General features: G+C 46.5%; 1 protein-coding gene across 1 annotated transcript in view; it reads right to left on the bottom strand.

Moving 5' to 3' along the window:
- HTR7 (5-hydroxytryptamine receptor 7) overlaps window positions 1–26,753 on the bottom strand; it is a 46,139-nt gene that overhangs the window by 8,838 nt on the left and 10,548 nt on the right. The window contains exon 2 of the mRNA XM_035138523.2: window positions 24,104–25,432. Within this exon, the coding sequence (XP_034994414.2) occupies window positions 24,104–25,432 (1,329 nt within the window). The remainder of the gene's footprint in view (window positions 1–24,103; window positions 25,433–26,753) is intronic.

Here is a 26,753-nt window from a genome sequence, read left to right as displayed (position 1 = left end):
TTTGTACTTCCTGTGTTCTTTTCTTTGTCCATGTGATTGTCTAGAATTCTTTTTTAATGAGTCCCCTATCTTGCAAATGGCTTTTTAAAAGCCTTGTGTGTGTGTACATATATTTACTCCATTTATCTGTCATCCACACGCTTCTCATTTGGCTCCCCTACTGCTCGTGGCTTTCTATTTATTTTCCTTTTACCTCTCTACATGTTTCCTTGACTATTCATTTTCCTCATTTCCGTTTTCAGAAATAAGCATTTCATCCCTTTCGAGATCCTTCTTCATTCCGCTTTCATTCAAAAGTCGTTTATAATCTAGCAGCGGAGGTGCTTTCCCAGCAGGGTTTCTCCTTTGCCCTTTCTTTCCTCAGATGCCGAGTTTTGAAACCATTTACTTTTAACTCCCAATATGTCCACTGCAAATAATTGTTGTGCCTCCATTCCTCATCCTTTTTCTGTTTTCTGTACTAGTGAGCTTTTCCAGCCCCTCTCTTATTCATGCAGGTGCTTATTGGTTTTTACCATTTTTCTTGGGATATATATTTGTATCTATGTTTATAAAGAAATGGAATAAAGTTTGTTTTTTACCCTCTCATAATGGACATATATTCATCTTTGCCCATAGATTCCCCTGCTCTGGTCTACCTATTTCTCTGTTATTCTTATATAGGAGCATGAGAAGCTGAAAACGCTTCTCTATGCAAACCAGGAAGTGACTTCTCAAGATGACTCTTCTTTTCTTATCTCTGCAGCTGCAATCTTCTGGGTGATACAGACACTATTAGGCAGTTGAATGTGCATGTGTACTCCGTCCCACCCTTCCTCCGCGCAGCCCCGGGTACTGGCAACCCATGCTATGCCACTGGCATTGTCCATACTGACTGACCGGGTTTCTGACAGGGTCCTCTCTGTGTCCTGCCTGGAGACACCAGGGATTGAATCTGGGGCCTTTGCCATCCAAAGCTGAGCTAGGGCCCTTCCCTTTCAAAGCACAAAATTATCCACATGCCTTCCAGTCATTTCTTGCCCACCCTTCACCACAGGTGATACAGAATGGCTTCCCTTAAACGACAAGAGAGAGGAGATCCAATTGTGGGTTCTGCCTTGTGACATTCAGCAGGAGAAAGCGAGTGGATTGTAGCCCAAGTCAAACAAGATGCAGTTGCCAAGAGTAACATCCAACACTACAAGCACACACTCCTCGAGTCCTGAGCTGTTTGAACAGCTGCCTTTGTTTAGTAGATTGTTTCAGTGCAGTATGGTTTATTGTGAAATATATGCACACAAACAATGGCATAGACAGCACACACACACACACACACACACATACACAGAGGATTATGATGGCAGTGGTGACATGACAGGCATGGGTTTCGCCAGGAAAATAATGAAGAGGCTACTGGCCAGCTTGGAATCTCAGGTTCCCACAGCAGCACTGCAGTTAGCATGCCTGATGTTCAATGAATATTCCTGGCCCCAAAAGCAATAAGTGAAGTATACAGTGTGGTGCACCACCTTGGATCTCTGGGACCTGCTGTCCTTTTGTCGCTCTGTCCCTACTATCTTAAGCAACAGCCGCACCATCTGTTAAACGTAGCTGGCCAGGATGAAGTCCGCTCCACCAGATAAAGCAGATGGTAGGGGGGAACTAGGGCCCACTTGAGGCAGAACCATTTCCCGACCCCTTTGTGAAGGGGAAAGGCTATGGCAGAACATGTCAATGCAGACTGCAGAGCTAAGTTAGGAGGGGCCACTATGAAAACTCTATGGCGGCTATCCAGCTGAGGAGAGCTGGATAAAACAATCTTGTGTTCTCACTCTCTTTCAGAGGCCATTTGCCTTCACACTCATGGGGCAAAGGAGGCAGGTGGAAACCACAGAAAGGAGGCACAACCCCTTTGCTCCCAGAAATGAAAGCTGGGTTTCGAAATCTCACACCCACCCACTGTCTCTAATTCCAAGGTTGGGGAACCTCTGGCACCCCAGCCCACTGGGAAAGGCTTTCAAAACACTGCTCAAGACAGTGCTTTGAAAGGGGCTTCTGTTGACCCCTACAGGCAGAAATAAAGGCTACTGGACATGATGTCAGGTGATTGACAGGTGGGCTGGGGAAGATAATGATATTGGGCCTATGGACCAGTTCCAGGTGTCCCCCCCCCCGACCCTCGTTTTGTTGGTAGTAACAGATTTAATATCCAACAATACTTCCTCCTTTCCTCAATATATTTAAGTTTCTGAAAGGTTAGGTGGGTGGAAATATGCTAAGACTTTGAAAAAGAAAACTCCCTAGAATGCAAATGATGTAGGAGATGATGAATGCAGCCTTCTCAGCCTACTTCATAGCTTGGATGATAAAACTGTAACAATATTTATCTTTGGAGAAGTGGAGTCGTTTTCAGTGCGCTGTTTTATCCATTACTTGCCTTTGTTCTTCCCTGAGCAAACACGGAAAATATATAAAGTCTTGAACTATGCCTGTAATTCGAGAGCCATCCATAGAAGCACAACCAACACTGTGGAAGGCTGCAAATCACTCAGGACACGAAATAAGAGAATAAAGCAGGGAGGGGAAACTTTTCCCAATGGACAATCTTCCGGGGGGGGGGGGGCAATGTTATGGCTATGACCTGAACTTTGTACAGCAGGCTACATTACAGAGGCGCCTACGACACCCACACCTCAAACCCCACCATTGTCTAACCAGAGATGCGCAGCTGAGCGCCGCTTCCCTCGGCCAGGCAGCAGCAGCAGCAGGAGCCACCGCCGGTGCAGCGCTCGTCCTCAAGCTCGCCTCGCCGCCGTGGCCCACCACCTCAGCATCCTCAGGCCCGGCAGAGGCTCCCTGCTGTCTACCTGCAACACTGCAGCCGCCACCGCCACCAACACCGGGCGCAGCGATCATGGCCAAGCACCGCAAGGAGCAGAACAGCTGGGTAGGTCTGGCGCTTCCTCCAGGCGGGTAGGTCAGCGGCGCTTCCTCCAGGCCCGGCAAGAGGGCAGGCGCCACGGCGGCCTTCCCCAGCTCTCCACTCCCAGTCCCCAGAGAGGCTGGAGTGGGGTGCAGGGTCACCCCGGCTGAGGAAGACCAGGATAAGCCACCCGTCCCTGCCTCCCTCCCTCCAGCCCATCCCAAATGTTGCTCCTGAGCTCCTAGGCGGCCCCGACTGTGCCCCCCCGGGGGTGCATCCTGCAGGGCGCCAAGAGGATGGATGCTGCCCCACCGGCCAGCAGATTGTGGGGCAGGGAGGGGGGAGAGGGAAGAGGATGTACAATGGGGCCAAAGAGATGCAAGGGGTGGGGAGCGGGGATCCATCGTTTCTCCTCCTCCCCCTTTACTTGTCAGAAGTAAACACTGAATTGGAAGACGGTGGTCGAGACAGGGTGGCTGTGCAAAAAAAGGGGGGGTCTGGCTGTCAGATGCATTTTAGTAGCCTGTTAGCACTCCTTGGTGGCCAAAGGTAGTGTTTCTCTCCCCCGCCCCCCTTTTAAAATAATGTGTGGTGGTTGTTTTTGCAGGAGTGGATGCATTCTGATCCTTATTAAATAGTGAATTTTAGTCATGATCTTCCTGCACAAGGAGGCACTGGATTCTAATGCAGAGCAGGAAGCCCCCTTTCCTTCCTCAGGCTGGGGAGTTTTGTGCAGGGTGTCTGTGTGTTGTGATAATGTGTGAACTGATAGAGCTCTCTGAAGCCAAAAAGGTGTGGTGCTGAGTGTATTTGCTTGAGGTTGCAGATTGAGGTTGAATCCTGACAAGACAGAAGTACTGTTTGTGGGGGACAGGAGGCGGGCAGGTGTGGGGGACTCCCTGGTCCTGAATGGGGTAACTGTGCCCTGAAGGACCAGGTGCACAGCCTGGGAGTCATTTTGGACTCACAGCTGTCCATAGAGGCGCAGGTTAAATTCTGTATCCAGGGGAGCTGTTTATCAGCTCCATCTGGTACGCAGGCTGAGACCCTACCTGCCCACGGACTGTCTTGCCAGAGTGGTGCATGCTCTAGTTATCTCTCGCTGGGACTACTGCAATGCGCTCTATGTGGGGCTACCTTTGAAGGTGACCCGGAAACTACAATTAATCCAGGATGCGGCAGCTAGACTGGTGACTGGGAGCAGCCACCGAGACCACATAACACCGGTCTTGAAAGACCTGCATTGGCTCTCAGTACGTTTCTGAGCACAGTTCAAAGTGTTGGTGCTGGCCTTTAAAGCCCTAAACGGCCTCGGTCCAGTATACCTGAAGGAGCGTCTCCACCTCCATCGCTCTGCCCGGACACTGAGGTCCAGCACCGAGGGCCTTCTGGAGGTTCCCTCGCTGCGAGAAGTCAAGTTACAGGGAACCAGGCAGAGGGCCTTCTCGGAAGTGGCACTCGCCCTGTGGAACGCCCTCCCACCAGATGTCAAAAAGAAAAACAACTACCAGACTTTTAGAGGACATCTGAAGGCAGCCCTGTTTAGGGAAGCTTTTAATCTTTAAGAAATTAGTGTATTTTAATATTTCTGTTGGAAGCTGCCCAGAGTGGCTGGGGAAACCCAGCCAGATGGGCGAGGTATAAATAATAAATTATTATTATTATTATTATTATTATTATTATTATTATTATTACTAGGAGGTTGAATCAGCATGAAAGGGGGTGAGTTTTAATGCATGTGTTTATTTACTGCATTTTGTGTGCATATCTTGATATTTACGGTACATTACGATTCATAACAGTAGCAAAATTACAGTTATGAAGTAGCAACGAAAATAATTTCCTGGTTGGGGGTCACCACAACACGAGGAACTGTATTAAAGGGTCGCGGCATTAGGAAGGTTGAGAACCACTGCCATAGAGTGTTGGTATTTAGATGTGAGAAAGCCGGCTGCAAATCCACTTTGATCCCCATAACTCACAATAAAAGTCACACAGCCAGCATAATATACAAATTATATGTTGGCATCAATCCTCCTCCAAGTGGAAAAGCCCAGCTGTTAACGAGTTGAATGGAGATTTTTCTACTTTTACTAGAGATGTCAGCCAGAGGTATTCCACTGCCAAATCAAGACCAGAGGACATTTTAAGAGACAGGTAGGTAGCCGTGTTGGTCTGACGTAGTTGAAACAAAATAAAAAAATTCCTTCCATCAGCACCTTAAAGACCAACTAAGTTTTTATTTTGGTATGAGCTTTTGTGTGCATGCACACTTCTTCTTCAGAAGAAGAAGTGTGCATGCACACGAAAGCTCATACCAAAATAAAAACTTAGATGGTCTTTAAGGTGCTGGTGGAAGGAATTTTTTTTATTTTAAGAGCGTTCACAGATATATGCCATAGCTCGGGGGTCACCAATGCAGTGCCTGCAGATGCACCCAAGCACACCTTAGCCACCCGGAAAATGACTCAGTGACTACAGCTGAAAGTAACCAATAGCCACATTTGAAAACCCAGCTAGAAACCAGGCCAAAACATATTAATTGTGCTAAAACATATCAAAAGCTAAAATTAAGTCAAAGACTCATTTGGAATGCAGTCAGAGTCACCATTTGAAATTTGGAAAGAGCTTTTACATTCATTAGCAAAAGAGGAACAGAGAAAGACGGTATTATTTTGGGATGGAATGTTTTCCCATTGTTATACATGCTGCTTAAAAGCATAATATTTTTCTAAGTGCCAATTATTGCTGTATGTTCCCATTAAAAGGCAATAAAAACACAAGAGGACACTAAGTTAATGATACAGGAGTGCTTCTTTCCACCATGGGGAGGAAGGGAAAGGAACCCAAGAAATATAACCCCAGCGTCGAACAATGGTGCCATTTTGCAAATATACATAGCACAGAAAACAATACGAATGAGTGAACTTGAGACAAAACTATGCAGAAACTCCCATATTGGAGGTAGACTGTGCTGAAGCAACAAAATACAGGATCACAGTAGCACCTTAGTGTACATGCAGGAATTCAAAAATCTCCCTCTAGAACAGGTGTGGGGAATCTTTGAACCTCTAGGTGTTACCGGACTACAACTTCCATCAGTCCCAACAAGCATGGCCAATGGCAGGGGAATTATGGGAGACGAAGCCCAGCAACACCTGGAGGGCCAAAAGTCTTCCACATCTACTCTAGAGGCCCACTTTGTCTAACAGAGTGCCTTGCCAGAGCCCAAACTACAGTGGCCACTTTTGAAGGGATGTAGGGAGACGCTGCTGTAAGCAGGGAGCAGAGAAGTGGACAGTGTTAGAAACTCAGGTATATATCTAATCGCTAAATGGCACCTTAAACCTGGGTTACAGGTGGCGCTGTGGTCTAAACCATTGAGCCGCTTAGGCTTGCCTAAGGTCAGCAGTTTGAATCCGCACAACAGGGTGAGCTCCCGTTGCTCTTTCCCAGCTCCTGCCAACCTAGTAGTTCAAAAGCACAGCAGTGCAAGTAGATAAATAGGTACCGCTACGGCGGGAAGGTAAACGGTGTTTCCCTGTTCTCTGGGTTCCATCACAGTGTCCCATTCATTGTGTCAAAAGCGATTAAGTCATGCTGGCCACATGACCCGGAAAGCTGTCTGTGGACAAACAGTGGCTCCCTCAGCCTGAAAAGTGAGATGAGCACCGCACCCCATAGTCGCCTTTGACTAGACTTAACCGTCCAGGGGTCCTTTACCTTTAGCTTTGGTCGTCTTTACCTTTACCTGTCCCAGTCATCAATCTAGCATCTAGGGATCTAGAGATCTCCACGTGGTTGCAACTGGACCCGCACTAGTCGCAAAATGCACCTGTCGCCTGGCTAATTTCTAATACTGGGCCTGTGGAGACTGCCTGGTAACCTTATGTCTTAAGTGCCATAACTGAATGGACTGGGGTAGGTGGAGAAAAAGAAGGAATAAAAATTAAGCTACCAACTTTAGATCAAATACATCAGAACTACAAAAAAAGCTCTTAAAGCTACAGGTAGTTTCTTTGAGTTGGGACTGGCAACTCCAGTAAATTGTTGAACCTTTAACTCTTGACCATTTTTCTCTTTTAAACAACAGTACTTCAACACACATACCTTTGTTTTTGTTTCCTGATGAATAATATCCCCCAGAGCAGTGGAATGATACATCTCCTCCATAATCTTACAGGATGTTTCTCTCATGCTAAAAATAGTTTATTACTTTTAAAACAACCAACTGACATGTTTAATTTAGAAAATATTTAATTGCTGACTGGAAATAGAGGCACAACTAGTCTTTCATCTGTACTATAACTTGGCTTTCTGTACTCCCACACAAATATTAAAACTGTTTTGTTACCTTTCTTCTCAGAACAGTGAAAGAAAATGGGGCTGAGGAAAATCATTCCCTGTTAAATCACCTAAAGATTTTCTAGAATCGATCTTCACAGTTACAGCCTGGAGTTGATAAACTGAGTTTTCGGATACTTTCATAAAGAAGCGGGCTAAGGGGTATGTATCTCAGGGGAGGGTGTGTGGTTTTTTTTCTTTCAGCATAGCACTAAGGAATACAGCAACCAAGTCTTTTAAAACAAAATAAAATCAGAGTAAGAGAAATGCTAGTGGCCTAGGGGTCAAATTAGATAGGGCATAAAATGCATCATGCGGGCTTTTAAAAATGCAGACTGCAAAACTGGGAGAAGGCTGATAATTACTGAAATATAATTAATTATGTTTCTAACCCAGTCATTGCAATTTACTTTTTTTTAATACAGTGGTACTTTGGTTTGCAACCGCTTTGGATTACAACCGTTTTGGATTACAACCACGTCAAACCCGGAAGTGCGTGTCCCCCCCTTTTTTTATTTCAACCCATTTTTTTGGATTACAACCAATTGGGGGGGGGTGCCCCATTGGTGAAAGCGCGCCTTGGGTTACAACCTGTTTTGGTTTACAACCGGACCTCCGGAACGGATTATGGTTGTAAACCAAGGTACCACTGCCATTTTATTTGGAACTGGGACAATAGTACGGTAGCTGCTTTTAAGCATGATGGAACACAAGCCGTTTGCAGGGAGGACAGGAGATCAAAAAAGTGCCGGCCAGGGTGTGAAACATCCCTAAGAATTTTCCTCACTCTCCTGAGGCAATGGTCTTCCGCGATGTCATCCAGCGGATTCACGGGACAGCCCATAATATCTTGTGCTGTATTCACCACCCTCTGTAGGCACTTCCTACTCACTGATGTCAACCCAGCGTACCACACCATGATGCAGTATGAAAGGACACTTTCTATTGTGGACCAGTAGAAGGAGATCATCAAATGTTGATTGACATCGTTCTTTCGCAATACTCTAAGGAAATGGAGTCTCTGTTGGGCTTTCTTAACCACCTGGGTTGTATTGATTTTCCAAGTAAGGTCTTCACTGAGATAAACTCCTAGGAATTTAAAGGAAGAGACTCTCTCCACACAGCCCTCCCCGATGTATAGCGGGGCTAGTACTCCTCTCTTCCTCTGGAAGTCCAACACCATCTCCTTTGTCCTGCTGATATTAAGGTGCAAGTTGTTCTCTAGGCACCATGTAGATATTTTTTGGACCTCCCCTCTATACGCTGATTCATCTCCACCTGTTATTAAACCCATTATGGTGGTGTCATCTGCAAACTTAATAATTGCAGTAGATGGGTCAGATGATACACAATTGTATGTATACAATGAATACAGGTAGGGACTTAGCACACATTCCTGTGGTGGGCCAGTGCTGATTTTTAAGGAATTAGATGTTACTTGTCCAATCCTCACTGTTTGTGTCCGATCTATCAGAAAGTCTTTACTCCAGCCACATATGGTAGAAGAAATGTTCATGTCAGTCAGCTTTTTAATGAGGATGTCCAGAAGGATGGTATTAAAAGCCGCACTATAATCAATAAACAACATCTTGACATAGTTCTCCAGTTTCTCTAGATTACTTGCTGCAAGATGAAAGGCGGTAGCTATCGCATCATCTGTTGACCTATTTCTTCTATAGGCAAACTGATGTTTATCAAAGTCTGGTGGAAAGCAAGCTCCAAGGTGTTGAAGGACCAGTCTTTCCAAGCGTTTCATCACTACAGATGTTAATGCAATAGGTCTGTAGTCATTCAGGCAGGTAATTGCCGTTTTCTTTGTTAACTGGGACAATAGTAGCTGCTTTTAAGCATGATGGAACACAAGCCGTTTGCAGGGAGATGTTAAACTCATCTAGTGGTGAGGTGTTTTTAATGTTGGTTGATCCTTGTGCTGCAGAGGCCTGACTAGGCTCAACCGGAAGTCAAGAACTGATAGCTGTGCTCTCATTATCCAGCCACTATTTGGTACTTGGCTCTGGTTGGTGGATCTCGGGATTCTAGTAAAGATCAAAACAGATCTCACAAGCCTGACGACTCCCTTCACTGTACCAGATACACAGAAATGAAGCAGCAGAGCAACTCCATTTTACCACTGATAAAAAGAAAGAAAATTCCTGTACGTAGTAGGATAACCAGACCCTCCAAGGATCATTCCACACAAACGATGCTATGGTGTGCCATTTAAGCAAAGAATGCACTGGAACAAAGTATGCAGGACTAAAATGGCACAGACAGTCCCAGGAAACTCAAATGAGCTCCGGATAAAAGCTTCCTTTGGCTTCCTAAACAACAACAACAACATCCACCATATTCCACTTCATGGTTACTAGCCAATCCGATCTGAGAGAAAAGCCTTTTCCCAACTGCATCTACATTTATAGATTAAATTACATTTCAATGCACTTAATAGAGATGATACAGTATTTATTATGCACAGCCTTGATGGAAATTTTGGCCAAGGACAGCTAAAAAAGATCTAGATTCTCAGAATGATTAACTTTGCCAATTTAAGTGCATGAACCCTCAGTTCTTTTTCAGGAGCTTACATCCACATGCAGCATCCTGAAACAATTAGTTTTATTTTCAAGAGGTTTATGGCTCCAGTTGAACACAGAGAAGACCGCTGAAGACAACTAGGCTTAAGCGCTCTTCATTGTGCTGGACTTCCAGAACATTCTGCAATGAGCTTGACCAAGTAATCAGAGCAACTGAAACTTGACAATAAAATACTATAATATTCTCTCTGCTGAGCCTTCTCCGAGCACAGTGACTTGTGAGATGTATTTAACTTACTCTTTTCTTGGGAGTACCTTGGAAGAACATAAACCTCAATCTAAGGGGTGTGGGGAGTTTTGTCAACGGTGTGAATTCTGCAGCCCTTTCCTATCGGTCCTGTAACTTTCAAACAAGTTGGGACATCTTCATATCAAGACGTACACAAAGGGCAGAGACTTGTTATAAAGTAATCATTGCTGGGAAATATCATGACCTTTTGGAGAGATAAGTGAAACCGCGGGTTGCAGCATTTCCTGCCGAGCGAAATGCCTTGGCCTCGGTTTATGAAGTGTTTGCGACTATTTTTAAGCACTGCAGAAACTTAGCAATTTGTTATAGTGAATGCTCTCGCTGCGTGGCTTGCAAGAAGGATTAAGCAAGGTGATAGTCTCATGAGCCAACTGCTGGATAGGAATCTGCAGTGCTTCCAAGTTTCACAGCAATCTTTCACAATGGAGAATCCAGGCATTGCAGAAGATGATCGTTGAAGTGTCTCTCTTTTGGCTTCATTTATTTAAAAACCGAGGAGAGGAAGAGATACGTACAGATTTGTACAGGTATAATTTAATACCAGAAGTCAGGTGCAGAAGAAACTAATGTGACACACCAGATCTGGAAAGAGTGGCTTTCTTTTCTCACTCTCAAGCTACCAAGGGAAAGGGAAGAGCCCCTACACAGTTATTTAAAGTAGGATGCTGACAAACTATACCTGTTGCTGCTGCAGCCCCTAAGAGATCAAGCAGAATGGCGCACCTCACTTCTATCTACAACAACAAGGTATCACATAAGCGTATCCCAAGGTTACCTTGACCCAGTCGTTGTGGCCTGTTTATTATCTAGGACTCTCTCTGCTGAAGCCAACAGCGAAAAGTAGCTGAAATGTGGCCTGATTTAAGAGAAGCGTGACTAAGAGATACAGCTTGCGTAAAGTTACCTCAGGCAGCTGCATAACACGGAGCCCTGTTTGGAACAACATGAAACAGAAAACAGCAATATTTGCTTTCTCAATAAGGATACGCTTCTGTCTCCATCCTCCACTTTAAGGAGACAGCACTACCTCCAAATGGCTTTTTTTCCGGCCATAAATGGCCCATTTTGGAATAACCAGTAAACTGCCCCTTCTGTTCTATACACATTTAAAGTAGTATCATACCACCATGAGCAGAACTGTAGTTTGTTAAGGGCGCTGAGAGCTGTTATGTGATTCTCCTATTCCCCTGCCAGAGCTACAATTCCCAGAGCAGTTTAAAAATCAATCCCTCTTCACAGGAAACTCTGGGAATTGTAGCTCTGGCAGGGGAATAGGGGTCTCATAGCTATCCATCTCCTGCCATCCTAATATTGACTCTGGTTTGGGGAAGGTGTGCTTTCTAACTGCTGAGAAGACAGCGTTTCTGAATAAAAATATGTCACTGTCTCACTCAAGACACAATGTCCAGTTCACAGGAGTTGCAAAACCACTGTATGTACCCGTTTTCAGGTACTGGTACTTTGCTTACTGTTGCAAACCCTCACCATGATCAACTCCCACCCAGAAACCAATGTCCCCACTGTGGAAGGATGTGTGGATCCAGAATTGGCCTCCACAGTCACTTACAGACTCACTGTTAAAACCATGTTTATGGAAGACAATCTTACTTGTCCAAGAGTGATTGCCAAAGAGAGAGACGCCTGGGCAGCAATTTTCATTCTCTCACGACACTCCACACCTCCTTGTCTTTAAGGTGTTTTTATTGTGCATATTATTTACAGTGCAAAGAGTCTGGAAAACATGTCTGCTTAGTCCGAGTCAGAACCTCGCAATGGCTTCTTTCTGTTTCGCGCCCAACATAACAGCTTGGGAACCCCAAAGCGCCTCCCTCTCGCCCTACGGGGTGTCGTGCGCCTCAATTCAGGCGTCGGGGGGGGGCCGTCCTTCTGACTGCTCTCCAGTGGCCAATCCCGTCATTTCCTTCCCAGGTGCTTCCTTCTCTACTCGGTGTTGAGGCTCTTGCATGCTGTCAGAGCCTCTCCCCGCCCTCTCTACTTCCTGATTCCTGTAATCCGATTCGCTACTGGACTTGCTGCTCTGCGAAGAGCTCGACCTGATGGGGGGGGGGTTGTTCCCTATAAGCCCTCCCCCTTACATAAGCTTTTGATAATCTGTTACTGTTTGTATAGCAGCTAATACATATAGACAGATACCGCACATGGTTTCAAAAAAATAAGGGAGATTATGCAAACTCATAAGGCATTTCCGTGGCAATCACTAATTAGTCAAGCTGATTATGGACACAACTTCGTGCAGAGGCCATTTCTACATTTCCTTCGGAGGCAGTTCATTCCCAAAAGGCCAACTGGGCTCTTGATTGTGTGTCATCTTTCTTTGAGTTGTCCCTGATGCAAATCTTTGCTAGTTACTGTTCTAACATCAACAGCCACCTTAACTAGGCATCAAATATGCCTCTTCTGGGCACCACCTGTTCCTCGGGACAGCCAGAAACTGTTCAAACTGGGAAGGGCCGAAATAGAACAAGAGGTGACCCAAAAGAGGTCGACTCACAGGAAGGGATGGGGGGGGGAATTCAATTCCAAAAAAAATGACCAAGGCCTACATTTCCCTGGAGTTAACGCCTTGTGAAAGCGGGGTGTAAGTATTGTATGGCCTGTTTTCATGTGCCCTTAGAGAATACCGCGTTTTGTAATTTTGCATGGTTTGTCATTCTGAAGAGTTCCCATAAAGTGGCCTATGACTTGTCAGGGCTCGTTTACCAGATTTGGCTCCGCACAATGCTCAGCACTTGCTGGCTTTCCTGTCAATACTCAGAAATTCCAGACCAAAATTACTCCCAAGAGAAGGGACTCAGAAGAAGGGGAAACATTATCCAGACACAGCACTTTCATGCTGCTGCAAAGGCACAATGGAAGAGGGTGGACAAACACCCTGTCCCTTTGACAAACAAATAAATCATGTTATGGCTCTGGTACACATGCAGCGCCATTACTCCAAGGGCCAATTCACACAGCGCCCCAGTCTGCATTTTCCAACAAGAGAGTGTGAGAGCAGTTCTCGGAACGCTGCCTCCATGCACATATTTCACATGTCAAGGTCTACATTTGATTAGAGCATTGGTTCTCTAGCTTTCCACACACACACACACACACACACACACACACACACACCATTTTTTTAATTGATACACTGGAAAACAAAAAGGAAACAACTCCTAGCAGTGTTTGATTTATAGCACAGAACACAACTACCTTATAATATGATCAAGGGACATCCAGAAAACATAAAACAATGCAGCTACATAATAACATGAATCATTCCCCAATTAGAAACGAGCCTCTTACATATGTACCTTAAGTAGGTATGCAAAATCAGTGAGAGGTGTGAGCTTGTAATATCATGTGATGCTCTTGCTCTCGTTTTGAAAATATATCTATCCATATTCTGCAAAAAAAACACCTTGATGCTACACTACCCTGAAATGTTTAAACATTTCTTTGATTGTCCTTGAATCTTCCTGCCACACTTGTCATCCTCTCCTGCCACATCAGTGTGGTGCACACAACACCCTTTGAGAACCACTGGAAAGTTGCAGGGAAAGTTTTTCTTCTCTTCCCCCCCCCCACCATCCCTCATCCCTGCAGCCCCACCCCACTCCAAACCTGGCTGCTATTTGTAATTTTCCCCATAGGGAAAACTAGCAGCTTCAGAGACTGGAAAGTTATTTTGGATTGAGGAAATGGCACAGTGAGAAAGGGTGAACCAAAATACGCCTTCTCCCCCAGCACCCTGGCCTCAGCCAAATGCAAACACTTCTTACTTAGGGTGGCCATTTATGAATTGCCAAAAAAAGAGGGTGATATTTGCACATGCTAATTTATGCATATACATGATATTTTAGAAATAGCTACTATAATTCAAATGGAAATATAATCCACCTCATCATAATGAAGAAGACTGTTACCTGTTGTACAGGTGCAGCATCAAGGTGCCTCCTCTCACTTCTTATGGTGCCTTATCTCTAAACTGGATTTGGACCAAGTTACCCTTCAGACAAATACAGAGGACAATTCTCTGGGTGAAAGACACAGAACCACCCTACTCTTATCTGCTAAAAGCCTTGGAAAAGGTCAAAAGAACCAACCACTGGTCTCACCTGTGGTGCAGTCTTTAGGATGATCCGGGTCCTGAAATGGACTAACACATTTTTGAACCTGAAGTTTTAGAAAATAAAATCTAGATGCCGTTCTTCCATGCCAGTAAAGATCATAAACTAATTGGGGATTAAGCTTGCCAAAGCAATAGGACGGCCTTTCTCAACATCAGATCCCCAGGTGTTGTTGGACTACAATTCCCACCATCCCTAGCGAGCAGGACCAGTGGTTTGGGATGATGGGAGCTGTAGTCCAACAACATCTGGAGGCAACAACGTTGGCAGGGAAATCAGTGTGGTAGGTTTTTGTTCCCTTGCTGGTTTGCAGGTTGTTGTTGTTTTTCCAGGCAAGTAAGTTTTGTGGGCTTACTTACAAGGCTGCAATAGGCTGTTGTTGCTTTCCTTTTTTCTGGACTCACAAATATATTAGATTTTATTTACTGCAAGAGTTGGCAGTCCTATAGGCTTTGCGTTTGTTCACTGTATATACAAATTGACCATGCTCACATGGTATGTCCACCTATCGTGTGAAACCTTTCAATCACATGTGGAGAGCTTCTTGGGGAACTAGCATCTATATATAAGGGGACATGAGTTCAAGGGTCTTCTCCACACCCCGTAGCAAAAAGAGCACATTCTGGACTCTGAGGTTACTACCAGATAAAGAATAAGAATATCCCTGCCAAGCGATATAAGGGAGCAATCTGTGCAACCTTAGCATGATTGATGCATCCATTCCAGATACCTAGAGGGCAATCTCTAACAGGCCTTTTAAAACTATTCACTGAAAGCTGGAATGGTGCTACGATATGCAAAGCATGGACTTCCTTTTAGAGTCTCGGCCACCCCAGGGGAAGATAATTCTAATAACAGGGATCTTAAATCCCACATCTGAATGACAAAACAGGCACATAAATGTTGACATGCTGATCCAAAGAGCCAGAAGTGGGTATATTCAGGGACCTGTATTGTGAAAAATCGGAGCCCAGGGGTGGAAAAGACAAATTGCAGGCTGTCTTGCATCTGATATATGCCTTGTATGCCTCTAGCAAGACAGCCAAATTACCTAGCGATGCTTTAATAAAATATACGGCCACATTAGACTATTGCCCCTTCCCCCCTCCCAGCCCTTCAGTATTCTTTCACTTGCTAAGCACTGAAGTCCTTCCTCAATAAGCTACATATTATGCAAATATATTTGGCGCCATTCCTCACTCTCTAGTAAATAGGGCCCCTTGCATTTTTATGTATCAGCAAATGACTTCACTTGGGAACATAGGTGCTAACTATGCAGGGCCCTGGGTGCCCAGGCACCTACAAATTTCAAACGAAGGGGCTGCCCCACCCCAAGGTTCTACACCACGGGACCTGCTGATATCACAAGTGCATGTTGTGGTGACATCAGCACACACTGGACACCCACAGTTGTGGGGGGCAAGGCAGCATGCCTGCTTGGGAAGCATTATGGTCCTTCAAAAAGAAAAGCTTCGCAAAAGACCCAAAGTCAAGATCCAAATCTGCGAAACCTAACTATGTGCATGTTTACACAGAAGTAAGCCCTCAGCCCCCACCGAGATCAATGGCATCAACAGCATGGTTAGGGAACCTAGATTCACAACCTTTGACTGAACTTCTATGTCAGAGTTTGCTAGCCTGGTGCCCTCCAGATGTTTTGGACTATGCCTCCCATTAGCCCCAGCCGGCATGGTGCCGACTGGGGTTAATGGGAGTTGTAGCTAGGGATGGGGGGCGGGTATCAATTATGTTTGCACTTTAATCAGAAACTGCTAGCAGTCACATTTTTCAAACCAATGCGCAAAACTAGGGCACCACTGTCCTCCAAAATTTGCACTTCTCCAGATTTTATGTTGCAGTTCTCCAATCAAACAGTGTGTACAAAAAATGTCTCTGTTGGGAGAAAAATATTTTCCTGAAAAATAAAATAAAATAATACATTAAATTAAGGAGAACTGATGGAGCAAAAAAGGGTACATATTAGTCCAAACTGCATACAAAAAAAAAGCGTATTAGAAGAAATTGTTGCTGAATCTTCTTTTGTTAAAAAAAATAAAATGCAACTTGATGTAAAAATGTGGAGAACTGAATTTCAGACTGGGAAATGGGATCCCGAGAAAGAAACCAAAATTGACGGATTCATTTATACCCAGCCACAAACTTCAATACCTCAAAGACCATCTCCCCAGATATGAACTGACTCAAACCCTGCAATCATCATTTGAGGCCCTTTTTTATGTGCCCCTTCATGAGAGGCCTGGAGGTTGGCAACACGAGAATGGGCTTTTCTGCAGTGGTTCCCGATTTGTAGAATGCTCTCCCCAGAGAAGCTCACCTGGCACTTTCATTACGTATCCTTAGGAGGCAGGCAAAAACCTTTCTCTCTAACCAGGCCTTTTGCTGATTAAACCTTTTATAGCCTTTTAAATATGTTTGTGGTAAGGGGGTTGTTGGTTTGTTTTATGCTGTATTTCGCGTTCACATTTTATATTATGTTGTGAGCCACCCTCTGAAGGGCAGTATACAAACTTAATACATAATAAATAATTTGTAAAAGCATCTGGGTTGGCAAAGGCTGATCTACACATTAGAACAAAGTTGTCACTTCTGTGAGACACACGCCTTGTAAGCAAGCAAACCATGATTATTTATACAGCACCATCCATGTGCTATGTACATAAATTGCTATGTACTATTGAATTTCACATACCCTCCCCCCCAAATGTCCCATTTGTTTTGGGGGCAGTGGGGGAGATAAGAGGGATGAATGTTAAGTTTCTTCTCTCCTGTTCCCAGTTGCCCTTTTTTGTTGTGACTTCCAAGCCCAATTCATCAGAAGAGTGATCTTTTCAGGTGGATGCACATGCGATCTCTTTGCAGGTCAAGTGGATGCGCAAGGAAATGGGCTGCAGCCAGCCACAGCAGCAAACAGAGGAAAACGCTCCAAAGTGATGTCGTGAATGGAGCCGCCAAAGTTCATCTGTGTGTCACAACAGGCGAGGGAAGAGAAGCCCCAGATTAAACAGGCTCTTTGTTTGTATTTTCTTCTTCCTGCCTCGCTGACAGCTGCCTCTTGCTCTCCAGCAGATGTGTAAGCCACAAGAGGCCATGGGTGCCTTTGGTCCAAGCATACGCTGTTGTTGCTGCTTTTATACAGAAAAGCAGGGTTCTTGATACCCATGAACAGGGGTTATATTTCAGAATAACTATGGTTTGAAATGAACAACTGAAGTTTCACATTCCATTTCCCCACCACCACCAATCAGTCCATAAATTCAGATTTGCTTTGAAGACTGAAAAAAAAAGGGGGAAGCTGGGTTTGGCTCTGCCCTATGAAAAACCCCAGTGCACAGGCAGTGCTATGGGGCCACATCACCCCTTCACTGGTTATGTGAAATGTTTCCAACTTTTGCATTCACTGGATTCAAATCATGCATCTATAAAGTGTGCTTTAATCAATCTTTTAAATTCATCAATGTAATTAAAATAGTTAATTAGTAGGCAAGCAACATTTAGTCCATCAATCAATTTTTGATAATTACTAAGGTGTCTCGGTCAGCAGAGGCATACCTGAGGGTTGGTGAAACAGGCCCAGGAGGTCACAAAAATCACCTGTCAGACTATGGAGTATAATAATATTTTATTTATGCCCCACCCATCTGGCTGGGTTTCCCCAACCACTCTGGGTGGATTCCAACAAAATATTTAAAATACAATAAAACATTAAACATTAAAAACTTCCCTAAACAGGGCTGCCTTCAGATGTCTTCTAAAAGTCAGATAGTTGTTTACTTCCTTGACATCTGATGGGAGGGCATTCCACAGGACAGGTGCCACTCCCGAGAAGACCCTCTGCCTGATTCCTTGTAACTTCGCTTCTCGCAGTGAGGGAACCACTAGAAGGCCCTCAGTGTCCAGGCTGGACGATGGAGGTGGAGACGCTCCTTCAGGTATACTGGACCGAGGCCGTTTAGGGCTTTAAAGGTCAGCACCAACACTTTGAATTGTGCTCGGAAACGTACTGGGAGCCAATGTAGGTCTTTTAGGACCGGTGTTATGTGGTCTTGGCGGCCGCTCCCAGTCCCCCGTCTAGCTGCCGCATTCTGGATTAGTTGTAGTTTCCGGGTCACCTTCAATGGTAGCCCCACATAGAGCGCATTGCAGTGGTCCAAGCAGGAGATAACTAGAGCATGCACCACTCTGGCAAGACAGTCTGCGGGCAGGTAGGGCCTCAGTGTATATGTGTATGGTGCCATGTCGCCACTGTTGCAGCAAGATCCAAAGGGGGAGAAGCTTCCTGTCCTTCTTGCACTGCACTGCAAAAGCATGCAAATTTTTTTGCCCTTCCTCCAAAGGAAAGCAGAGCAATACATTTGGCACCAGCTAGGCTGCAGGAATTGCCTGAAGGAGGCGTACAAGATGCCATCCAACTGTCTTAGGGACTCCACTCCAGATTTGTGTAGGGTTCACTCCTTAGCCTTTTCTTCCCGCAAGGCAGCAGAGGTTCATGATCAGAGTTTTCCTTCTCCTTGGAGGGCTTGATTACAAGAGTTTGAACTATCATGAAGGGAATAGGTTGTACAGCATATGCACGACACACTCAGAACCCATGCAACAAGACCCCACACAAATGCACCCAAAGCAACTCACAGTGCAAGACCTTGCTAGACTGGGATTGGGGTGGCCAATCTGTAGCTCGTGGACCAGACACGATTCCAGGGCAACATGACTACCAGGTCTGGTCAAGCAGAACAGGAAGCAAACAAGAAAAGTCAGCGGGTGGGCAGGTGAACACAAGTAAAGACGTCTTTTTCTCATCAAAGACAACACAAGAATGTAGGAGTGTCACCTATTAGGCTCAGAAGTATAAGGTGCTCCAAGAATTAAGGATTTCTTCATGGGCAAGTGGATGGGAACGAGTAATAGTGGGGCCATTGCACAGCAAAATTGGAGATTATGAGGAAAAACTGCTTTGGAAGAAAAGGACTGGCATGATTTGTAGGGAACAAGCCTCAGGATCAAGTGTCTGGACTAGACTTTCCTAGTCCTGTTTGCTTCTGAGTCTCATTCCTAATAAAAATAATAAGAATAATTTATACCCCACCCATCTGGCTGGGTTTCCCCGGCCACTCTGGGTTCCCAATAGAATTAAAAGCACAATAGAACATCAAACATTAAAAACTTCCCTAAACAGGGCTGCCTTCAGATGTCTTCTAAAAGTCAGATAGTTGTTTATTTCCTTGACATCTGATGGGAGGGCATTCCACAGGGTGGCCGCCACTCCCGAGAAGACCCTCAGCCTGGTTACCCAGTGGTAGTAATGTGAGTTTTCCAGAAACTTTGGAATTGCAAATTAGTGAAATTTGCATAGGGTTATTTCCCATCGGTGAGTTTTCAGTTTGCATTGGATAACATTCTGATGCCCTAGAGCAGGCATCCCCAAACTGCGGCCCTCCAGATGTTTTGGCCTACAACTCCCATGATCCCTAGCTAACAGGACCAGTGGTCGGGGAAGATGGGAATTGTAGTCCAAGACATCTGGAGGGCCGAAGTTTGGGGATGCCTGCCCTAGAGTAAACTAATTTAGCACGCTTAAAGGTAAACACTTTGAAACTGCCAAGCTGGCCTCAGACTGGATTTGAAACTGGCATCTATTTGTTGTTACAAACCTATGGAACGGGAAATTTTCTGCGGAAAGTTAGGCAGTGGGAAATTTTCCTCTATGCAGCACTTCCCAGTAGCAGCTGGTATGGAGAGAGCTGCCCTCTAAGCACCAGCCTTGCTATAGCTTAGCTGGATGAGGCTGGGGCAGGAGGACGGGAGCAAGATCAGGGCTGGACGGACACACCAGCGGGAGCGCCAGCCTTGACCTCACTACTGGCCTACTTCATCCCATCCCCATCCAAGGAAGCTGCAGAAGCACACATGTTGGGAGGGTGGCTCCAAGGCTCTACCCTACTACACCAGCTGCTATTGGCCCAACCTGCTGTTTGTCGAGCAGCTAAACTTTGATTGGCCATGGAGCTCAAGCTCCTTCAACAGTAGAATCTATTTTCTGTCTGTCTCATACTCCACTCCCACCAGATCCTTCCACTCCCCACCCCAGCCCCCTATTCCCAGAACTCTGACTGACCTGCTTTCTAGTTCATTCTCATGTTCCAGAGAACTGTCTGCAACAACATGCTGTCTGGAATTCTGGCGGTTGTTTGCTTTGTCTGCGGTTCTTCGGACATCATCTTCCAAAACCTGAAACGGGCTGGGCACCTCGAGGTCATGTGGAATTTCCTTTAGGCTTTTCTTAATCCTGACATTGGCTCTAGCCCAGGGCTCTGAGGCCCAAGCCCCACTGAAAGTAGCAGAGGAAAATTTGACCACCTGTGCGCTGGAGTAAACAAACCACAGGGGATTCGTTTCTCCGGAATTACTCTTCTTTCGTGGAAGCAATTTTTATTTACGCAAGACGAAAAGCAATTGCACTGTCAGCAATATGACATGTTCATCATTCCTTTCTATTTAATTAGGAGATGTTCTGTAGGTTCACAGCTGAAGCCCAAACTCTAGTTCAGCACAATAAAATTAAAAAGCCACTTTCCCCACTACCGCTGTCCATGGCTTCGGCACAACCAATATATTTTGTTAGATTAAAATATAAACAAAAAAGCTGTTCTGACAATTGATGGGGGGCTTCAGGATTGCACCCGTAAGCAGTGCCTTCCAGTTTGTCCACTGGCCAGTGGCTATACCCTCAGCAGCCACATGCTTGGCTTCAGCATGAAAGAGGGAATGTTCATGGAGAGATTTATGTGCTCAAAGCTTCTCCGTGGGACTGAGAAGCTAATCTTATATTGAATGAGTTTAAAGTTTATCTCATTCATGTTGATGTCAATTCCACTGAATTCAGCCCAGATGAGCATTCACATATAGAACAAGCATATAGAATTATTCCAGTTCTTCACCTGCCCTGATTTTTTAAAAGCAGCAAATACCTGCCTGCTATCCAAATCTGTTGTTCTCCCCCACTTTGCCTTCTTCCTCATGGCCAACATTTAGACTAAGCTCCTTTCGGGAGCAAGAATCCATCTATTTCACTTAGGAAATAAAAACATACACATAGGTTCTAATTACTAAATTAGACTAATGCACAACCACAATATGGCTACCCACCCTCCAATCCATGTTTGTGTGCATGCATAGAATAGTACTAGATTGGGCTGAGGTGTAAGAGTAAGGATAAATAATAAATCTGGATATATATATTTTTTAACAGTAAAAAATAGTTTTGGATCCAGAACCAGATATTTCAAGGACCGTTTCTTCCTCCATGAACCGGCTCATGAATTGCATTCCCCTTCCAAGACCCTCCTCTGCATTCCACCATCAAAAAGAGTTTGGATTTGATATCCCGCTTTATCACTACCCAAAGGAGTCTCAAAGCGGCTAACAATCTCCTTTCCCCTCCTCCCCCACAACAAACACTCTGTGAGGTGGGTGGGACTGAGAGACTTCAAAGAAGTGTGACTAGCCCAAGGTCACCCAGCAGCTGCATGTGGAGGAGCAGAGACGCGAACCCGGTTCCCCAGATTACGAGTCTACCGCTCTTAACCACTACACCACACTGGCTCTCAAGGCAAGTATAATTGGCAGGGGCACAGTGCAGTGCCTTTTTGGTTATGGCACCCTAACTGTGAAGCTCTTTCTCAAGGGAGGTTTAACTGGCGCTTCTCTGTTGTCCTTCAGGCAGTGGATCAAGACTTTTATTTTTCTTCCACCAGACTTGCAATGATTATTTGCTCATGGTTTCCTTTATCTCTTTTAAAATGGGCTGTAAATGCTCCTTTTAATTGATGCTGATATTTTATTTTTGTAAGCTATTTGTGAGGGCTATTTCTATAGCCAAGATGTTGCAAGAGTAAAACCAAGCAAATCCTTACACTGGAAAGGAAGCAGTATGTGAATCAACTGCAATTAACCATATCAGCGTAAGGGGGATAACCTAGACAGACCTTTGCTTTGAAACATTCCTACACAGCATCCTAGTACTAAAAGGTAACCCAGTGCACCCAGGATGATTTGTAAACAAGTGCAGGTGTCAAAGATTTAGTAGCTCTTTAGGGAGTGCCGCATGTTGTCTTCATATAAATGGAGAAATAGTTCTAACAGACTGCAGCCCCGTGCAGAATCAGGCAGGCTTAAGCCCACTGATTCAACAGGCTTTGGAACGCCTAATTGCATGATGGGGCTGACAGAAAGACCCTGTTTACTATAGCATTATGCAAAGTTGGGAGGCCAATAGGAGGCAGAGGCAGGTAGAATCAACTTAAGACTCGCCCATACTGTGGTTTAAAGCGACTAGCAAGCTTCCAGGACCTCCATTAATTCTCCCTTGTCTGTATGAGGTGGTCCTGCAAATCACTGCCTTTGCCCACAATTCCCCCTTTCCTCATTCTGCATTTTCTCATACCAGGGATACTCTAGAAAGAAGTGGAAATCCAAACTGAGGGAGGGGGAAGTGTGAGAGGGCAGAGATTTGCAGGAGAACATCAATGGGCGACAGCAAATTAATGGAGGTATGGGAAGCTTGCTAGTCACATTAAACAGCAGCTTGCTTGCTTGCTTGCTTGCTTGCTTGTTTGGCCTGACTTTTTACACAGTGTATCTGTTCTTTTACTTCTCAGATTTGAGGATAAACAAAGCAAAAGTGACCCCTGCTGGAATGGTTGTAGAACCTGCCTTTCTGCTCCAGTCAGACAATTTACTACTTCATTCAGTTTTTAGAGCCTTGCCGTAATTCATCGGTTAACTTCACTCAAGGTCCCTCCATCAGTCTTGGCAACTCAATATCTCAAAGCTGTGATTACTCCTCATGCCTCAATAGAGGCAACTTTTTTGGAAAAAAAATGGGAAACTTAGGTGCACACAAGCAGAATCTCTAGCCATGATCAGGTGGTGTGAAGGGTGGGCTTTATTTAAAAGGTAGAAAAGCGACTGGGTGCACAGATGTCTTAGACCTAAGGTTTCCTGTTTCTGGAAACAGAACAAATAGTGTAACCACAACAGCCTGGTTCCAAGCCTTGTTTTATTCTAGATTAAATTCCTCCAGAACGGTTACTCTCAATTCTCCCTGACAAAGCTTGAAATCACCTCTCCACGTAAGGCACACAGATAAAACCCACCCTGTGCAAATGTGTTACAGGTTCAGTTGTTCACCTCAAATGTTTCTGAGCAATTTCCTTCACAACTTACGCAGAAAACAAAGGTCAAGTCAAGTGATCTTTAGAAAAAGCATACCAGTCAACATAAAAGCATGGGGAGACCGGTAAGAAATCTTCTCTCTCTTAAAACCACATTGGTGGTATGTACAGTATATCAGGATGAAGGTCAGCAAGCAGAGTAAAGAATCTACTTCAAATCCCAAAATCCTCAGTATGGCAACAAGTAGGTGTTTTTTTAATTAGGCCAACCAACATACCACAAAATAGTGATCGATTTTCTGAGTTCTTCAGAACTCTCATAGCTAACTGTAAATATGAAGCCCACCATTATCCGAACTTAATCCACATTCCCGAGTGGATTAAGGAACAAACTCCTCTCTAACCCTCTCAGAATATTCCTCCTCTACTTCGAATCGGAATTTCAGGGCATCTTCCCATCTGCACGCCGATCCACGCGAAAAAAACCGCGGCGTCTGAAGCGGCGACCTGATCTGCTGCTTCCCACACTGCAGCAGCCTCCTGAGGCGCTCGCACGTGTGAACGCAACCGCCGGCCGGCCCGCGAGCAAGTTTTACAAACACACGCACCCCCGGTGCCCCGAGCCTGAGCTGCTTCGACGCGAAGCCCCCTCCCCGGTTCCCTCGACGGCGCGCCGCCCGTTACTCGCTCACCTGTCGATGCTGATCACGCAGAGGGTCATGATGGAGGCGGTGCAGCACATCACGTCCATGGCGATGAAGACATTGCAGAAGACGCTGCCGAAGATCCACTCGCCGCCGATGAGGTCGGTGACGCTGACGAAGGGCATGACGGCCACGGCCACCGACAGGTCGGCCAGCGCCAGCGACACGATGAGATAGTTGGAGGGCTGCCGGAGCTTCTTGACGAAGCAGACGGAGATGACCACCAGGCAGTTGCCGGCGATGGTCAACAGGGTGATGAGCGACAGCGCGGCCCCGATGACCACTTTCTCCACGTTGCCGTAGCTCAGGATCTGCTCCCCGCACTGCGTGTCGTTGCCCACGTCCACGAAGCCCGGGCTGGGGCTGCTGCTGCTGCCGGCGCCGCTACCCACGCCGCTGCCGCTGCCCGCATGGCCGCCTCCCCCGGGGCTGGCCGTGACCCCTTGCAAGAGCTTGCCGCCTATCCCTAAGCGGGGCGGGTGCAGCGAGCCCGAAATCATCGCTGCCGCCGCCGCCGCCGCGCCGCCGGAGCCCAGCTGCCGTGGAGCGTGCGGCGCGAAGCAGCGCCGCGGGCTGGAGACGAGCGGGCAGCTGCCGGCGCCGTGGAAGTCGAGGACCATATTGAGGAGGGCTGCCCACCAAGCCAGCAGCAGCCAGCCCCCCGCATGGCCGCCTCTCCGCGCCGCCGCAGCGACTCCCAGCGCTCTGGCGGCGGCGGCGAGGGGCTCCTCCTGCCCGGGCAGGGAGCTCTCCCTCTGCCTCGGCGCCAGCCACCCCCGCCGCGCGCCCCCTCCCGGGCTGGGATCCCACCACCGCCACCACCAGCACGATCCCCGCGCAGATCCCGCCGCTGCCCCGGCGCCGAGGGCTCTAGCATAGTCCGCTCGGCTCCCGCTCGACGCCGCCGAGGTCCGCCTCCGCAGGGGGCAGTGTGAGCCCCGACGCAGCCCAGCCCATTGGCTCAGCCGCAGGCGGGACGCGACGGCCCCACACGAGCCGGTCGAGGCCGGGCCGGGAAGTTTCGAGGCGGCGGCGCTACTGCAGACCTCTGCGCAAGCAGCCGCGTCCCTCAATGGAGAGCACCGTCGGAGGCGTGGTCGTGATGCACTCTCTGACCCCAGGGGCAGGGCTCCGTCGAAGGCAGGGTTGGCTGCCTGCCTGCCCCCCACCCCTGAATATGTCTCGCGTGTCGTCGACGTTGCACCCTGGGACACGTGCACCGACGGAACTGCGCGCTCGTGGGAACTCAGGGCGCCGTTCCGTCTCCGCGCCTGGTTCACGCGTTCGCGTTTCTGGATTCCACGCGGTGACTGAAGCCTGCCGCACGCGGCCCAAGCGGTATTGCAGGCTCTGGTGGGACCATTCACATGTGGCTAGGTGGGGACGACTGCTGAGAAGATGTCATGCGATACAGATATGAAGTGGTCCTGCCTTGGTACCCATCCCCACCCCTTCCCCAAATGATTCCAGGGCTTTGGACAGCAGGGCAGGCAGAAAAGCAACAGGGTGTGGTTATTCACACCACTGAATCTCCTCAGCTTCACCCACCCACCCCGCCTCCCAAAAGTTGCACGCACTACCTACTGAAATTCTGTCTATTCAAGATTATAAAATCCTGGCAGCCAAACAAGTTAGGAGCTCTGAAACCATACAGATATTAGGCAAGGGTAACAGAAGGTGTGAGTTCCAGTGAGTGCTGAATTCTCCGCAGTCTTTTCCTTTAAAATTCCACTCTGTGTGCCTAAATGGACAGCACCATCCTTTTTTATTTTCTTCCAGCTTTCATACTTCCATTAATTCTCTGTTGCCCATATTAGGTTCTCCTCCAAATCAATGCCTTCCCCCACTTTCCCCTCCTCCAAACCAGGTTTTCCATCTCCTCCTTTTCCGAGTGTCCATGGAACAAACAGAAATCCAGAAAGGGGGGGGGGAAGCAAAATTGTTTGCAGGGAGATTGGACAATGTTTGCTATTTAATAAGCACTCACCTTGAACTTGCGGGTATATGATTGAATCTCACCTGAAAATAGAAACTCTCTTAATTACCTTCAGTTGGTTGGTTGGTTGGTTGGTTTTTGTGGTTGGTTTGTTTGTTTTTGAAGCTTAAACAAAAACAAGGGAAGGAAACAGGGTGGTGACTTGTGGTGATTTCGCTGTCTCAGCCCAGCATCTCCAGCTTCTCACACCCCTGCCAGCAACTGAAGACCAAGGTGCGAAGGAACTGGAAGTAACTGGAACAAGGAGGGCAGAGCAGTGCTGATTCACAGCAATAAGAAAAGGGAGAAATGGCAAGGCTACATTTGACAAGAGGCCTGCCACTGGATGGACACAGCATTTTCAGAGGCAAAGCTGCTCCCATTGTTTGGAGGGTGGGAGCGAGATGGCTCCATTTCAATTTAGGCCAGGCTTGATTTCCTCAAATAAAGAGTGTGGGATCTTTTTTTTTTTTAAGCCCAGCTGAAAAGGGGTTGGGGTGGCATCCGAGCCTCAGAGCTGCTTTTGGGGCCCCTCCTGCAGTTTTATATGTGAGTGTGTTGACTTTGGGAATGCAGAATAAAAGGAAGTGGAAGGGAGGCATTCAGAATTCAAATGCACTTTCTGACTAATGGCAGTTTTAGATTCTCGTTTTGCAAACCGGT

This window comes from Zootoca vivipara, chromosome 5, assembly GCF_963506605.1.
Source record: "Zootoca vivipara chromosome 5, rZooViv1.1, whole genome shotgun sequence".
Lineage (NCBI taxonomy): Eukaryota > Metazoa > Chordata > Lepidosauria > Squamata > Lacertidae > Zootoca > Zootoca vivipara.
Note: the sequence above shows the minus strand (reverse complement) of the source record. Positions and strands in the feature narration are given on the sequence as shown.